This window comes from Ambystoma mexicanum, chromosome 7q, assembly GCF_040938575.1.
Source record: "Ambystoma mexicanum isolate Mex_15411 chromosome 7q, UKY_AmexF1_1, whole genome shotgun sequence".
Taxonomy (NCBI): domain Eukaryota; kingdom Metazoa; phylum Chordata; class Amphibia; order Caudata; family Ambystomatidae; genus Ambystoma; species Ambystoma mexicanum.
Window position 1 is genome coordinate 711,159,482 of NC_090941.1, and position 18,143 is coordinate 711,177,624.

At 48.0% G+C, this 18,143-nt stretch overlaps 1 protein-coding gene across 4 annotated transcripts in view; it reads right to left on the reverse strand.

Annotated features, from left to right (window-relative positions):
• Positions 1-18,143, reverse strand: part of IFT88 (intraflagellar transport 88) — a 2,010,164-nt gene that overhangs the window by 543,208 nt on the left and 1,448,813 nt on the right. For all 4 annotated transcript variants that reach the window (XM_069640006.1, XM_069640003.1, XM_069640005.1 and 1 more), the window contains one exon: positions 11,776-11,828. In XM_069640006.1, the coding sequence (XP_069496107.1) occupies positions 11,776-11,828 (53 nt within the window). The remainder of the gene's footprint in view (positions 1-11,775; positions 11,829-18,143) is intronic.

Here is an 18,143-nt window from a genome sequence, read left to right on the forward strand (position 1 = left end):
GGTCTGAAAGGTGAGAAGTCCAACCAGTCAGAGATGCGCCTGTGACCACCATTAACTGTGGGCAAGGTTGTCGAAAGAACACGCCCTTCAGCAAGTTATCTTGCACGGCCCACAATGCAAGATCCTGAGCAACCTGACCCGGTACCTGCAAGGGGTCTGACTTGTGGCCCTGAAACTGGAATCATTGGCAACGGAAAAGCCACAGAAGCGATCTCGTGCGCAGCGTTGCTTCTGGCACCACTAAAATGCAGGAGGCTGTGAGGCCAAAAAGGCACAGACAGGCCGAGGCCGGGACTTGTCCTTGAGATTGGAGAACATTGACCATCCGAAAGATGTTGCCTGGGTAGGGTCTTCCTGCCCGAGGATCCAGTGAGTGTCCAAGACTGCACCGATAAATCGAAGGGACTGGGATGGCGATAACTGAGACTTTATGCATTTCAGGGAAAAGCCAAAGTTGTGCAAGAGAGTGCATGTGTGGAAAAGGTGCTCCGATGCCAGAACTGGGGGGCGAGCTCGGATGAGCCAGTCGTCCAGGTAGGGAAAGACATAAATGCCCTGCTTCCTGAGGCAAGACACTCCCACTGCGAGCAGCTTGGTTAAAACCCTGGGAGCCAAACAAAGGCAGGACCCTGAATTGGCAATTATGTTCACCCACCAGGAACCTCAGGTATTTCCTGTGCTTTCGATGAATAGGCACAATGAAGTAGGCATCCTGAAGGTCCAGGGAAACCAACCAGCCCTGCAGATCGAGGGCTTGTAGAATCTGGGCCATCTTCAAAATGTTCTTGCATGGGAACAAGTTCAGCAGCCGCAGATCCATGATGGGGTGCAAGCCCCCATTGTTCTTTGGCACCAGAAAATAGGTAGAGTTAACCCCCCCCACACGCTTCCCTCATTTTGAGTGTGGAACCAGCCAAATCGTGCATTTTGCCAGAAGCTGATGGACCTCCTCCAGGAGAATGTCAGAGCCCATCACTGAGGTTTGGCATCCTGCAGTGTGGCAGGGACAGTGGCCGCTGCAACACCCCCTCGATGGGCACCCCTTCCTCTGCCTCTCGGGAAACCTCTGCCTTGTTGTCTTCCCAGGGCAGACTGACCACAGCCCCTCTGGGTGAAGGTGGGAAGGAGACAAAAACCCCTTCCCCGAGAAGACATCTGTGTAGAAGGCTGTTGCACTGCTAGCCTAAAAGACTTAGCAGTCGTTTTGGATGACTGAACCATCTGGAGGGCGTGGTCAGCCTTTGTGCCAAAAAGGTTATGGCCATCAAACGGCATGTTCAACAGTGTGGATTGCACGTCAGCCACAAATCCTGACTTCATTAGCAATGAGTGGTGTCTGACTATTGTGATAGTGGCCATGGCCCGTCCCACGCAGTCTGCCATGTCCAGCCCCAACTGCAGCATCTGACATGCCAGCTCTTTACTGTCAGAGACCAAGGACTGGAACCCATTTCTCATCTATCCCTCCCTCTGGCATATTTGTTACTGCAGTCCAAAGGCCAAACGAAAACATCGCCATCGAGAAAGTGGCATTCACAGCCCACAGTGCAAGACTGCTTAATGCAAGCACCTTCTTTCCCCTTTTGTCAAACCTCTTACTTTCCCTGTACTTTGGAAGGGACGGGTAGGTAAAGATATTACGGATAGCTATTGTGGCATGCACCACCAAGCTCAGGCAAAGCATGGGAAGAAAGACCAGATCCAACAACGCGGGAAGGTGTTTCCTCGCCAGATCTCTGTCCACTGTCGGAACAGAGGTAGGTTTCTCCCACACCTCCAATACGGGTGCCTCTACAGCCACATTGAGAGGGCAGGAGCATATCATTTTTGGGGTCATCGGCCAGAATATCACAACGTTTGTACTGAGCCTTGTACTTGGACGGAGCTGAAAGTCCCAGAGTACTGGCTACCTTAGCCGTCAAGGGCTGGAAGGTGGCATGAGGCTTTCCCATGGGGGGGCTGACAAAAATTCCATCTACGGGAGGTGTTAAGGTCACTGGCCCTTTGGAGGTCCTCTGCCAGGCCCATCATGACCTCACCTTCCACCTAGAATTCTTGCGGGAAATCCCTCATCTATCTAGAGCCCATAGGTTCAAGCCCAAAAAGGATTTGGTCGCCCTTCTCATCACAGATGTGACACAGCTTTGACAAGAAGACGTCTCTAGGGAGTGGGGCGTATTCCTGCTGCGCTGGGCGATGCCGTCAACGACGCGGGTGCCAGCGGTGCCGCTCCCGAGTGCGGGACCTGTTGGCTCCGAGACACCTCCATCTCTGTCTGGTTCAGGGCCCAGCCCTTAAGCGTGCGAGAGTGGTCCCCAGAGGGCACCCTGCTGGTTGCAACAGATGCAGTGGGACATTGCAGAGCCATAGCCAGAGCTGATGGTGCCATAGCTGGAGCAGACGTCACCTGCACGACAGGAGTCGAGGCAAAAGCCGCTGGAGGCTTGGCAAAGATGCCCAGCATCTTTTTATGGTGGCTCTCCCATTCTTTCAGGGTGGAGGACTGGATAGAAAATGTCACCTGCATCGGATGCTCAGGGGACCCGCTGGAGTGGTGGTTCTTCTTCGAAGAAGGCGAATGCTGGTGTGAGGACTCATTCGGGAGCAAGACTTCTTCTGATGCATCTTCTTTTTGTACTTTTCCTTGCACGGAACCACCTGCTCCTTGGAGCGTTGTTCCGCACCATGGCCCTCAACCTCAACTGTGGAACTTCACCCTTCGTCTTGTGGATGAAGGTAAAGATCTTTGCGTCCCTCTCTCAGAGGGCCTTCAGGTGCATGGGTTGGCATAACCCGCAATACTGGGTGTCATGGTCCTCGCCCAAGTAATACAAATAAGTCTGGTGCAGAACTTAGACCAACATTTGCTGGCCGCAGTCTGCGCATGGCTTGAAGCCCAAAGCCTTGGACGGAGTAGACTTGGTGTACTTGAAAAAGTAAGTAAATGGTAAGCTTGATGAGCATGTTCCAATCAGCAAACAGAGGTCGCGTGGCGCAGCGTCACTTTATATAGTGGCCCGATGTCATATCCATCGTGGGGCACATAGAGGCATCAGGCGGAGCCAATGCAGAGCCGCGCTGCACCCCTTGACAGTGGAAATATTTAGGGAGCACAGCTGCGCTGGGTTAGGAATGTCATAGATGAGGAATCAATGGGAAGAAGGAGTTCATTAGAACACACCACCTAAACCAGAAGCCTCTAACAGCCAATCCTGGAAGCAATACTTGGCAAACATAAGTGGTTAAGCTCTAGTGGCCACTTGACAGATGAGGAAAGTGGGAAACCGCATATGCAGGGTAGAGGTGGCAACCAGGCCCCTGAGACCTTCAGGCACAACCTTTCCAGCTAGATCATAGGATTCCGAGATGCAGAGAAGAAATAATGACTTACCTCTTGGTAATGTTCTTTCTGATGATCGTTCCTCCCACAGAGTCCTCATCTTTGATATCTGTCTCCCAGCACAGTTGCTCTTCGGAAACATTTCCGCCACCAGAGAGCACAGTACGGCTCCACACCACGCCTCTATGCACCCCGCAACAGACATGACATCAGGGCTAGTATCTATAGAGGCACCACATCCCGTGACCTCAGTTCCACACTTTTTCCGTAGCACTATGGCACTGAGCAAGCACAGAACCAATGTGTAACTAGCTACCCAAAGGGGTACAGGTGGGGAGGGCGATTTCTATTTTCGTATTTTATTGAATGTATATAGCCCTTTAATCCAAAGTGCTTTACATGAGAACAAGGAAAATACAACAAGCAGAAGACGGCAATTGAATCACAACTCAAAAACAGTATAAGGAACAATTTACAATATTGCTGAGGTGGTGAGGGAGTGGAGAGGGACAGAGGTGTGAGAGGGAAAGGGAGAGGTTAGTGGAGGTAGAAGTGGAAGTAAGAGGGAAGGCGAGAAGGTGTGGGGAAGAAGAGAGGAAAGGGAGGAGTTAGTGGGGGTAGAAGGGAAGTAAGAGGGAAGGCTAGAAGGTGTGAGGAGGAAGAGAGGAAAGAATAAGACTAGATAAGAGCCAGAGGTGGGGTAGAAGGGAGAAGATGAGAAATATGCAGGAGGAACATCCCTCAAAAAAAACAGAGAGGCAAGTATTTTGTTCTTCTAAATGACTCCTTTCTCCCATGAATTCCTCAGTTTTGATAGACTCCCACAACAACGATCAGGAGAACATAGGGTAGCAAGGACACCAAAAACCTTTAAGGACAGCCCTGCCAAAACGAGTGTCCTGACCAGACACAGAATCCCAAAGTAGTAATGCTTGGCAAACACAAAATGCAAAGAAGCCCACTTAGCCGCTTGGAGAATATCCAGAACAGGAACTCCACTTTGTTTCGTAACAGTCCTAACAGCTTTGGCACCAGCATAACCAGCGAAAGGCTAGTCATCTGTTCTGGCCTCCCTTGGCCTCGAGACGTAGAACTTGAAGACCTGCACCAGATCTAGTGGATGGAAACGCTCTCTTCTGCCTCCTCACTGGCAAATGAAAGTGCTTATTGGTAGGGAATCAGAATGATACCCTTTCCAATGCTGTGGTGTTAGGCAGAAACCTGTGCAGTTGCCTCTGGGACCACTGCAAAAGATTTAAGACTACAGGTGTTTGGCAGTAAACCCACTTGGTAGCAGTCTGTACCACAAAGATTCACTTGGTAGCTGTGGCTGAGCAGTCAGACTTCCCTCAAGAAGAGTTAGGCAGTATACAGAGTATTCACAATAGGTCAAGAGAACGCAATAGAGCAAGTAACCACTGACCAGGGCTTGGTGTAAAAGAGATATAATTATTTATTTAAAACGACATCTAGAAAAACACACAGGCACTAATAGTAAGCAATTCAAAAACACGGTCACTAAAAGATATACACTCCCTTAAAAGAATATTAGACAAGTCTTAAGTAAAGCCCCACTTATTTCCAGACAGCGGTGAGCGCTTAACGTAGATGGCACTCTAATAGTTTGTTTTAAAAAGGGAGAGAAAAGCAGAGAACAACTTCAAACAGATCCCAACACTTTTACGAGAACATAACAAGAGAGGAAGGCAAAGTAAAACCGTGAATTCAGAGTCAGTAGGCTGGATCCGCTTTAAGAGGATCGAAACGAAATGTGTCCAAGGTCACACGGTTGCAGTGCACAAAAGTCTTGAAAAGGTTCAAAAAGGAGTTGGACCAAAGAAAGGGGACCAGTTAGAGGGTCAAGGCGGTCATCCCAGTCCAGAAGGTTAAGGAGTTATTATTACCTTGTAGCAATCTTTAGAAAGGGAGGCCTGGCGGACACGGTACCTTAAAGTGGTGAGAAGACTCCAGCGGGGGCAGTTGTTCCAGGCAGCGGGTGCAAGTCGGTGCTTCGTCCGGGGGAAGAGAGGATCTCGTCGTGGAGGAAGACAGGAGTCCGTTGCACTGCCAGGGAAGAAACCAGCCGCAGAGTTTCTCAGGTACAAGGAGCGGTCTGTTGATTGCGGTTCAGTGGTAAGTGGCTATCCGGCCGCCGGGGTGCTTGGCACGGGCAGTTCGACCACAAACTGGTCTGGGGTGCGAAGAAGGAAGGTAAAACTGGTTGTGCCCACCAGTCAGGGGAAGAAGCCTCTCCAGCCGGGAGATCTTCTCTGTCGTCGGGAAGTGGTGAGTCGGTTCCGCAGGGCTCCACCGGTGGTGTCGTCATGGTAGGTCGGCTCAGCTTCTCCCTCGTCGGATTCTCAGGTCCTGTGGCGACTTCTGAAGTTCCAGTCCCCAAAGCCCTGCTTTTATGCAGCATACCCCCATTCACTCAGCCTAGCTGTCAATCGAACATGCTAAGTGGTGAGCCGGCCGGCTCACCACTTGGGCCAATCACACCAGAGTGCGACTTGAGTTACCAAGGTAACTCAGTCCAGGGTGCCTAAACCCCCTCCCGCACCCCCTGTGGTACCCAGACAGAGTGGCACCACTTTTGGAGGCTTCTGTGGAGAAGCCCGCCAAAAAGTGGAACAAAGGGCTCGACTTGGGTTGGAGTCACAGAAGAGAACACAAACGCCATTTTAGAATCCAGTCCTGGCAAAAATACCAACCGGGGTATTAATATTAATTAAATAAACCGGCGGTATGTTCGAGGCTATGAGAATTAAATAATTAAAGTTGGTAGCCTCGAACAATGGGAAAATCCCATAGGAAAATATTCGCGGTCGAATACAAAAAGTAGTTTCCACTGCCACCAGCCAAAACTTGATCAGGGGGGACGGAGACGTGCCCCCTCGACTAACAGACCCCGGGGCAATCGAAATGCCCCGACCAGTATGTCCACAATATGATGGTTTGTACTGGTTTCTGTTAATAATTTGGGACTAGTAAAGCCAATGGTGACTTTACATGCCCTGGGAGACAGTAGTCAGTCCCAGGGTATGGAGTCTATGGTGGGGGCTCACTATGACACCCCTGTGTTACTGCACGGAGGGTGCTGTGTAACACACATAATAAAAACACATGAGACCCTATGGAGTAAAGGACCCCATAGCCCATAAAACACATTAACAGTCAAAGGAACACCATAAATCATGTCCAAGAGTGGGAGAAAAAGAGTCTCACTCTTGGCAGGAGAAAAAAACAAACTCCAGAAATCCAGCAAAGCTGCTGGGGGACTCACTAGGTTAGGAAATTCAGCCTAAAGAGAGAATTCTCCCTAACATGTGGGAGTTGATTTCAACTCTGGTGGTTTATCAGCGTCTTTGCTCTTTGGGAACTGTGGTAGGTCACGAGATGGACCCAATGGTGGCATTTCAAATGTGTTTCTTTATTCAAATGATAAAGAAAAGGCCTTTCTATCCCTATTCAATGGGTTTTCCCTACCTAACACAAAACTAACTAAGGTTGCTCATCGCCAACAGTGTAGTGCAAAACAAGAGCCTGCCCTCTGCCCAAAACTAGTCTATCCTGACCCTTCCACTAAGCAAAACAATAAAAGAAGTCCAGGAGAATGACTTCCTTCTACTGGATGGGCTTTGTCAGCTTCAATAGCTTAATTTCAAATAGTTTGTGATAATTTCCTGAATCAGTTCATTCAATTCTTCTAGGGGCCTCTTCCACCTTCGTGTTGTCCCCTTTTCATTATGAACAAATGCTCCTTGGTTTCTCAACGTATGGCTTTTACCCTTATCCTCAACAGTAACTTGCAGTGTCTCTATATCACTTTCTTTACTGGGATGTTGTGATCAGTTATCACTCTTATTCAGTTGGTTCTCTGTCCATTCACTCCTCTTGGCTATTATCCAGTCACTGGGAGGGGGGGGCGTGGTCAGAGTCATGTTGTGTGGATGTACCTGGTGTGAGCGCCAACCCAGATCCTAAAATAAGATCCTTTCCATGGTGTGTATATGCTCATCTATCTGGCCAGGTGGAAGGTGCTCTTTAACGGGAAGGCGATGTTTTTTGTCACTCCAGGCAATGTAAACTCCTTGATGGACCACAATGTCATGAAGGACCGGTCTGCGGATGGCTGCCGGGATAGACACGAGAAGAGTCCTCGGGATCACTGAACCTTGGATTTTAGCTGCTGGGGACTATCGGGTAAGTGATACACGCACGCACCACGACTGGCTGGATTGGCAAACTGCGGTGGCACGCAAATTCGTGAAGCGTTCCATATTTTTCTAACATAGATATGTAATCATCACGTGGGAATACACGTTAATACCATAAGGAGTACCTCTGCGTTTTGACACTGACAGCCACACTAAGATCACATAGGCAAGTGTACACATCAAAGGGTAAGCTTATATGTAATTCTATAGATGAATGAGACCCCGGTCATCCCGTCTCCCCGTTACCATGGGGACACGGGACACGAGGCGTCGCAACGCAGACCAGGTGCCACGCGTGAGCGTACGCTTTACGGGGTAGCTACAGGAATCTGCACTCAGAGGCTAATTAGTACTTTTCGACTTTCTACAATGTTTTTGAACACATCTGTTCATTGACATTTAACATCTGATATTAGAGAGAAGTATTTGATTATTTACAAAAACAGTGAGAGTACTTACATTACCCTACACCAGATCGTCCGGCCTCTCTGTTCCCATAGGGGCGGGAGACGCGAGACGTCGTCACGCAGACTAGGAGCCACATGACAGTTCACGCTGAACGAGGTTGCCTAAGTAACCGCATAGAAGCTTATCCACCGTTTCCCTACGGGGCACAGGTTTACGAGAACAGCACACACATTGCACGGATCGAACACAGCATCGGTCGCTCAGAGATTATACACACGCAAGCAAATAACAACAGGTGAGTCTGAACCCCATACTCTAGAGGAACTTAACAGGATGTAGGATTGCCCATACAGCAATTATTTGAATATTTGTTATCTTTTCTATTTAGAATACGGGCGGTGGAATTGTTGCACGCAGAGAGTTGTTCACTATAGAAAGGTGTTAGGCACAACAGGAAACTATAAAGGTAATTTGAACACACTTTTGAGATATATACAGAATTTATTGACGATTAATGTGCACAACCATGCAATTACGTTAAACTAACAAAGGCTCCATGTTGTTGTTGTCTCCTCCCCCATAACCCTACCTTCTGCCTAATGCGAATTACCTTTATTGGGTATGTATGATTTTCATTTACACAATATATTTTTTTGTTGATTTATGATTTGAATAATGGCGAACTGTGTCAATGTTCATAATCTACTTTCTGAACGTTTATTGATTCAAGCGATAGAGTGTGATAGAGTCCCAGACCATGCAGCCGATACTAAGCTCCTGCAGCCACCTTTTGAATGGGGCTGTGTCAGTGGGTCAGCGTTCACTCCTCCATCCTTGTGTGTGCTCTCGCGGCTCCGCAGAGCAAATGGCTCAGCGGTGTCTGAGTATTTCAAAGACCGCACAGTCCACCTCTCCTAGGTCACGCCACTGCTTCTTCGGACCTCAAACATGCACGGCACGTCTTCCTACCCTCTCTGTGCTTTCTTCTCTTGCCGGTTGGCCAAATCCTCTCGCTTGAAGATTCCTTCGTTTTCAGCAGCTTCATCGTTATTACTTATTTTTTATTTGTTGTGTATAGTGCCAAAGCTAGCTCGTAGGCATCACGGCGCAGACAGCAATAACGATAGTCAAGACAAACAAGCATAATATAATACAAATACAAATAACATCAAAACAAAATATAGAATCAGCATTAAAATAGTCAAATAAGCTAAATAGTAAATAACAAAAAATACCATTAGAGCAGGAAACCCAAATAAGAAAAATAGAATGCTGAATTACGACTATAAAACAGTTACATAAAAGTAGTAAACAAGTCATAAAAAGACTAAACGATGACTATGAGATTTCCACTGAATCAACAACAATCTTTAGGGTGGATGGCATATTAGTTAAGCTGTTAATAACTGAGGGAAATTGCGTTGACCACATCCTACCACTACACAATCTTTAATGCTTAGGGTACCACATTCTTCAATTTGAACCCCAAGATCTTGCACTCTGATGCATCCACATCCTACTCTCTAGTGAAGCCAGAATAAAACTTTATTCCGTAATGCCTCGCTGGCTTTTCCACATTGGTTAGAACTATATTCCTTTGACCATAATATATCATCTTAGGTCCTTGATTGGAATAACAGGCATTCCAGACTTTCCTATGAGGATGTGCCTCAAGGTAGGAATTTTAGATGTCCCATATTATTATTATTATTATCATTATTATCATTATTATTATTATGGTTATATATTGAGCGCGCACCTAGCTTCCAGAAGCAACTGAGCACTTCATAGAGCTATACACCAATACAGATACATAACGGAGCACTTTACAGTGGTGTACAACATTACAGATGCATAACGGAGCATAAGCAGTATCTGCTGATCCAACAGGATCAGACTGAGGAAAAACAGTTCCACCAGAGTTTCTACTAGCGTTGGTGCTGAAATTGGTATGAAGGATAGACATGGGTCTTCCCGGAGTTCTATTGATTTCATCCATGCCTGTCAGAGTACTGCCAAAATGCTTCTGAGCAGTATGACAGTACTTATCAGTTGTGTTCTGATGGACCTTTAGCCAAGCCTTGTCCAAAGAATCAAACCACTGAATAAACTATGCCATGTTGTCCCACTGATTGAGTTTGGAAATAAGGCTCTCCATGGTGCATTGCCAACTTGCAGAGTTACTTGACTCAGACACCCTGGTATGTATTGGTGTAATATCGAGGGGGTTCTGTACAGGGGCCTCCACCAGAGAGCTCTCTGTCTTTTAAATTAACAAGTGCAGCATATTTGTCAAGGTTGTTAAAGTGCACTTCATTGGTTCACAGTAAGTATCAAAATCATAATCAAATTAATCATTAGAGGTCACCACTCTCAAATCCATGAGTCGCTGCCTCTTCCATCAACTCATCAGCAAAACCTCTGAAAGCCAACTCCCCCTGGGCACGGGAGGAGCAGACACTGCGCTAGGTGTACTAGTCTCAGATATACCCAGCATAATTATCCTGGGATTATGCATTTCACAAGAGGGCTCCACATTGGGCCCAAAATCACACACTTTAGACTGAGAATGTGATTCAGCTGCCCCCTTTATTATAGGAACCATTTGAGGCTCAGGCATACACTTTGCATATTGGGATCTAGTATTGGGAATCCTGAACGAAGGGCTGTCAGAAAATGATGAATGATTAGCCCAATTTATTACAGGGCCTTCAGTTCACTTGAAGGTAAGGGGCGGGGGGATAAAGTAGGTAATAAGTAGGATGTACCACCCCTACCTACTTTAAGGGCTCATACAACAAATCCAACCACAACTGATCTTAGCATAAGCATGGCGTACATACAAGTTGTCACATGCCACTTGCCTTAAACACTGCATAACGCAGGGACGCTGTTGGGCGTTCTCCACGCCCCGAGTGCCCGGCAGGATTTTTGTACACCCACATCAGCAACCCTAAAATCAGGCAGAAGAGAGGAACCAGCGGGCTTGCGGCCAGCCTGATACCAACTATAATGATGTTGGAGGAGGACCAGCTGGAGCACGCTAACGGGTACACACATTCTCCCGGGACCTCTCCTCAAACCCCACAACAGGGACACCAACAACAAATGGGGGAAGGCAAACATGCAAGTAAGCGGGAAAGCCGGTAGACAGCGACCATACACAGACTGGCAGCAAGCCACACAAGGATGTGCGCGCCGCCAACCCTTGGCGTGCACCCAACAATACCTCAGCCGCTTCTGCTACCCGGAACTTGCATCACTATTTTTGTTGACTCAACCGAGAGCCTTGTATCTCTTGCATGTTTGAAACTCCCATGCTGCAGGTTCCCCAGATGTTAGTCCTTCTTCCCTTTTAACTTGCAGTAGTTGGGTCCTGCCCAGCGTAGGACCATAGTCCTTTCTTCCTTTCTCTGAGGAAGGATCTTTAGAGGGAAATGACCCAGTCAAAGCTAATGTTTCCTACTAATATCATTGGTTCCATCGAGGAAATATAAGAGGTTTATCTGACTGAACGGAGCAACGATATTCCGAGGCCCCACAAAGCGCGGAAAAAAACGAAACTGAGCAATGGACGCCGCGCGTGGCTATTTATGGGCATGGTGACGTCAACGCCTATTCGGTGGCCGTCGAGGGAAACCAACTCGGCGGACGTCGACGCGCAGCGCCCTCTACAGAGAAGAATTTCCGAGGCCAGCAAGCTGGAGACGAGTTATCTAAGATAAGGAATATGTCGGAGGACACAATCCCTTCGAAATGTACTTACTGAAAGTGTTATTCCAACAACAAGCACACATAAATTACACATACCACTTCTTCTGTAGCAACTTGCCACCATCAGCTGCCATTTCACCTGGGTAGGTCTGCAAAAAATACAATAAAATGTTTATGACAATGGGAACATGGATTTAAAAATGCATGACACTTTAATACGTAAAGACATTTTTTTCATTTCAAATAATGCAAAAGGGTAATAATGAGGCTTTGACGGCTCACTGTTTAACTATAAATTGCATTTTCAGGGTTCTTGAGTGAGTGGGTAAAAAGTCTAACCTACAATACAATGAAGCCTGAACTATCTTTGTAACCACCAGGGCATTATTTCCTTATTACAGGTTATTTGTATGATCATTAATTACCCATGATAAGAAAAGATAAGTTAAAGACTCTTCAATTTTTTTTGTAATGCTGATTTTTCACGATCGGTTAATTCAGTGCAGCTGCCAAATTTGGAGGGAAACTTGCCTGGCCCCAAATTAACCACCAACTCCACCCCCCGACCATAACAAATTACATCTCTGCTACCAAACTTATGATCTATACACATATATATATATATATATATATATATATATATATTTATAAGTGAATTTCATTGCAATGAATAACATTCAGTACTGAAAAATGTGTGCAGTTAATATTCTGTAATGAAGCCGCTGGGTACTGTTAATACGTGCAAGAGGAGAGCTCCAGTATTGATGGTATTTATAGATTTACAGACTTTTGCACATTCCCAGCACTAAGGCTGGGAACCCATGACACCTTAAAAGTATAATTTTGGGGGGTTGTGGCTTGAAGTGCCGGCTGTGCCGATGCCTCTCGGATAGCCTCTATGAGAAGCCCGGCAGGGAAGCCATGAACGCTGTTTCCAGAGCCCAGAATGCCTATGGGGGAACCAGAGGGGAGACTGGAGGGAAAGTGTGGAGAAACATAATCCCCCAGGGGCTAAGCAGCAGAGAAAGCCAGCTCCGCCCTGCATGCACCGGAGCGCATCCAGGATGGCCACTGCCAGCCGAGCGACATTCGGAGCTCAGTCTCCACTAATTTCCAGCAACGGGGGAACAGAGAGTCTTCCTGTCCCTCAAAGCCTGCAATGCAGTGCTGACATCGATCAGGAGGTGAGTGACAGAGGCACAGACCCAGGCCACCAGCCAGGGATCTGATTCCACGGGGACACAACCACCAGTGCGGGGCCCGGTGGCGGGGAGCACACAGGGAGTGTGCTGCAGGCCCCCCCCCCTCCAGTCACCATCAGCACTCGAACAACAAGTGGAGGTGAGAGCCCGACCAGTGGGGGACATGCAATCGTAGAGGTGTGGCACACATCCCATAAAGACTCAAAGACCCCTGGTAGCTCGCAGTGTGGTAAACAAGGTAAACGCCGGCAGGAGGTGAGGGACATAAGTTCAGGCCACTAACTAGGGAATACATCCTAATGATAGGCAGCCACCAACGCAGGGCCTCCCCCCACTTTATTACAGGACCCTCCCTCACTCTCGAGATCCTGAAGCAATCCACGACACCAATTGCCCAACTATACCACTGCAGGGGGCCCCTAACAGGTCCTAAATCAATACGGATCATGTTGGAACACCAAAAGCTCCAGAAGAATGCAGATATGTCCATTATGCTGCAATCCCACGATCCAACTGGAATGGAGGCTGCAAAAATCCCCAACCAATCACCAGATCATCCACCTGGACAGTTAGCCACAAAAGAACTCCTGCTGTCATTCATGTCCGAGATCAAAGCGGAGTTCCGAAGTTACATGGCAAGATTATCATCAATAGTGGACCATTTGGATCAAAAGGTTCTGGAAGTGGAACAAAGGCTTGGCAAGGTGGAAGATCATGCAACAGACCAATCCACACTAGTAAATGAACTCCAGCGCAGGGTTCTGGCATTGGAGAGGAAAAGTGAAGAAATGGCGAGCAAACAGGATGACTTGTAGAACAGGGCCCGCAGAAACAACCTGCGGATTAAAGTGGTGCCCGCCTCAATTGCAGACCAGGCCCTCTACAAATACATTTGTGGGCTGTTCCAGACCCTCCTGCCACACATGGAAAAGGTGATGCTGATCCTGGACCGTACCCATAGATTGCGCACTCGAGGAGGCCGCCCCTCAGACAGATCCCCGGATGTTATCACACAGGTCCATTTCTTCACAAGAAAGCAAGAGATCTTGACGGCTACCTGGACACAAGGAGACCTGGCGTATCAGGGGCACCCCTACACATTTTCCAGAACCTTGCAATGGCCACAATACAAAAACGAATTGGGGGTTGAGACCCCTGACAACTCTACTGCAAGACCAGAAAAGCCGCTATCAATGGCTCTTTCCCTCCACACTCCAATTAACTTTTGGTGATACGACTCGCACTTTGGAAGAAGGGGAAGATATCCTGAGGGCGCTTGCCCCTGTAACAGAAGATGATTCTCCTATGCAATCTACCCCGCTGCAAGAAGCCCCCAAAGCAAAACATAGCACCTGGGCTAAAGTGGCCAAGGAACCTAAGCCATGAATAATCACCCTCAGCAAACGTGAACCCCTCCCCCCATCTAGACTCTTACTCCAAGGTCCGACTTGGCAACCCGCCTCAGGTTCTTCAATGACAGATGGAAAGTGAATTCTGCCTTCTGCCGGGCTTCACACGGCCGATGCCCAGCTAGGCCAGGTGCGTTACAACGCCCATAGGCCAACAGGGCAGACGACACCCCGACTCCAGTTCTAAGTTATGGTTAAGTTTAAAATGGTCTCCTCTGGTAGTGAGTCTCCTCTGGTAGTGAGACCATTCTTGTTTTGTTTATGGATCACTAAGTTACAAACTCGGTTGCAGTCTGGGATTGAAATGCTAACGGTTCTATATGATAGAAGGACTTAACCCGAACCCCCCGCCCAAACAGAGGATCTGGACTCTAACTTGGTGCTGTCGCCTCATCAGAAACTAAACTTTCTGTCTCTCAATATGCAAGGCCTAAACTCTCCCTGAAAGCGTAAAGCCTCTCTAAAGCGCCTGCAAGACTTGCATAGCTCAGTGGTCTTCCTACAGGAGACACACCTACTCCCATCGGACTTCACACATCTTCGCAACAGAAATTTCTCCTGGGAAGGGGAATAGCATTCAGAGAGCCAGAGAGGCTGCACTGCCCTGAGGGACGCTTTAAAGGAGTAAAATGTTTGCTTTTTGGCCAATTATATTCCTTGGTTTCGATCTATGCACCTAACGAGGGACAAGAAACCTTCTACTCGGAACTAGAGGCTAAGCTGCTTCCATTTACATAGGTCCGGGTGATCATTGGGGGAGACTTCAATGGGGTCCCGGTACTCTTTTAGACAAATCTCACCCACCAGCAGCGAAGGACTATAAAATTGCGACATGGCTTCTCCACTTGCTTAAAACTTTGGGGGTGGTTGACGCCTGGAGAAGACTGCACCAAGGATAAAAGGACTTTTCCTTTTTCTCACAAGTTCACCAAACTTTCTCCTGAATAGAATTACTCCTGACATCCCCCCAATTCCTCTCCTATGTAGACGAAACGACAATTTGCGAAAATATTGTCAGACCATGCCCCAGTCCTATTGACAGCTAGATTCCGTGACCAACCGCCTCCGTAAAACCCTGGTGGAGCTGATACAATCCAATCCTGAACAATATGTCGCTAAGAGATACCATCGCCAAAGCTATCCGCCGACTCTACTTCAAAGAGAATCCCGTGAAACTCACCTCACCAGCAAACACATGGGACGCCATGACAGCTTGTAATCAGGGGGGAGCTCATATCACAGGCAGCAGCATAACGCAAACAGAGGCTGGGGACTCGAACCAAACTAGAAAGTGATGTCGCAGAGGCTGAGGGTAGATACAAAAAGAGATGGCCCCCTAAGGCCCATCGAGTATTACAAATCGCCCGAAATAAATTGGAAGCCCATTATGCCCTAAAAAATAGGGCCCCCGGCACTGATGGATACACAACTAGATTTTATAAGCGTGTTCGCCTACAACTCCTGACGCCCCTCACGGTTCTTGTTAACTCCTTCCAGCAATCAGGCTCCATAACTCCGTCAGTGCAGGACTCCCTGACCATCCTCTTATTAAAACCAGGCAAAGATCCTAAAGACTGCACCTCCTATCTCCTTACTCAATAGAGATGCCGACATATATTCTATGGTCCTAGTCAACCGCCTCTCGAGAGTTCTACTCAAAATAATCGACCCAGACCAAACCGGCTTTAGAGGGGGCAAATCACTGGGGGACAACATTTGTCAGACCCTAAACCTGGTAGAGATAGCGGTCTCGGACCAACCAAAAATGGCGCTACTGTCTCTGGACGCGTCCAATATATATACCAAAAGGTTCGGTGTACCCGTGGTGAGGTGTAGCAGACTCGGGTACAAAGTACAGTAATAAACAAAAACTAGTACTGCTACTTGGAAGGCTTCATCTTGATTATGCGTTATTGAATAAAGCATTACTTAGTTTAAGAAATCAAGGAGCCTTCTCTATTTTTTTACTAATGGAATGGATCATAATTGAAGTATTTGGCCCCGAAAGAAGATAAGTCCAGAAGAAAAAACACCATATACTCACTAGGGGTTTATGTAAATATATAGGTTGTATTAAATACACGTATTTACAGTTTAGTGTGAAACATAAAACATTGGTTGTGAAAAAGACTAAACCATAGTGTTTTTTTCAAATAAAGAAAAAATATATATATACAACTTAAACATAGTGTGCTGAAGAGAAAACAGTTAATTGTGAGACATAAAACAAAAAAAATATTGTTGCTTAATCAGCAATTTGAACTCTTAATGAGTTTTCACATTGTAACAGGTTCATAGGTTGATCCAGTGGTCTAAGCATTGTCCATCTGGGTGGATTGCGTGTGACTCGCAGTGGTTGAAAGTTAATATTGGGACACGTTTGTCCCGACTGGTTGAATCTCAGACAGTTCCAACTGGGTATATGTCCAAAGCGTCCAAAGCATTTGACAAAGTAGACTGGGCATTCATACATCTAACCCTTGAGGCCTTTCATTTCGGTCCAATTTTCCACAAAATGGTCATGGCCAATTACTGCTCAACTAAATGATATAAAATGGCATTTATAATGCGCCTATACACAATACGGAAAACTCACCTATATGGAAAACTACCCTCTGGGCCAACCAGGGACTGTCAGCGCCTATCCCACTGACTTGCGGGACAAGACAGGGTTGCCATCTTTTCACCCTACTGTTTGTCCTCATAATGGAACCCCTAGCTCAGTGGATCCGAAATAACCCCTCCATCAAGGGACTTCAGATAGGCACCACACAACACAAACTTTCCCTCTACACAGACGACGTGGTGCTCACCTTAATAGAGATCCAGCCCTCTTTGGAACACGCTCTCCGGGAACTACACAGATTCGGGAGGGTCGCAGGGTTCACGTTTAACTACGGGAAATCCGCCACCTTGGGGGTGGGCCTAACCATAGAGGAGATAGATAGGCTTACACCTCTCAGCCTCATTCAATGGAATAGGAAATCTATACACTACCTTGGGGTACGTATTCCAGCCATACCAAGGGAAGTATATCAGACGAACATTCCCCCTCTATTCAAGGAACTGGATAAAGACCTAGCGAGGTGGGCCTCTCAGGAGATATCACTACTGAGGTGAATCACGACCTGCAAAAGGAACCTGCTCCCGCATTTCCTATACTTTACCCGTCCTGATCCTTTTGCCCCCACTTCTTCACCTGCAACGGAAAATGCTTCAATTCATATGGAAAGGTAAAAGAGTCAGGGGGGGCGTGGCCTGGAGCGCCGGCGATGAGGCAGCTCCACTGATGGCCTCCGCACGGGCCCGCAGCCATTAACATGATTTCTCCGGTTCCTGCCATCCCACTCGCCTACACGACCTAAGATGTGAAGTGGAAGCCTCCCCTGCACTGCTGACTGCACTCTGGGTGCCTGACGGGCCCGGGCCTCCCGAAACGCAGTGAAGGTGCTTCTCCGGTGCCAGCAAGTTGCTCCCCCAAGATGGCGACTGCCCCTGTGTGCCCCTCCCCCCACGGCTCATAGGCCGCATCTAGCCCACCGGGGCCCGGCTTCGGAGACTGGACCCCCCCTCAGCTTCCACCGGAGGTACACCGATGCGGGCGTAGCTTAGCTGAGTGGCCCCTCCCCCTTGACTTTGGTGGCTGGCCCGAGACTTTGGCCCAGAGGTGGCGCGGCGGTCCCCTGCGCGCCGGAGCCTGCCTGTGGAACCTGTGCCATCGGCTCTTTCTCCCGGTCCTCACCCGCTGCCTCCCTCCAGCAGTGCTGCTTGGCACGGTGCGGGGGCCCCCTGCACCTAACGCTTGCGCGGGGCCGCCCGCGCCCCCTTCTGCCCGGCTCGACCGGTGACGGAC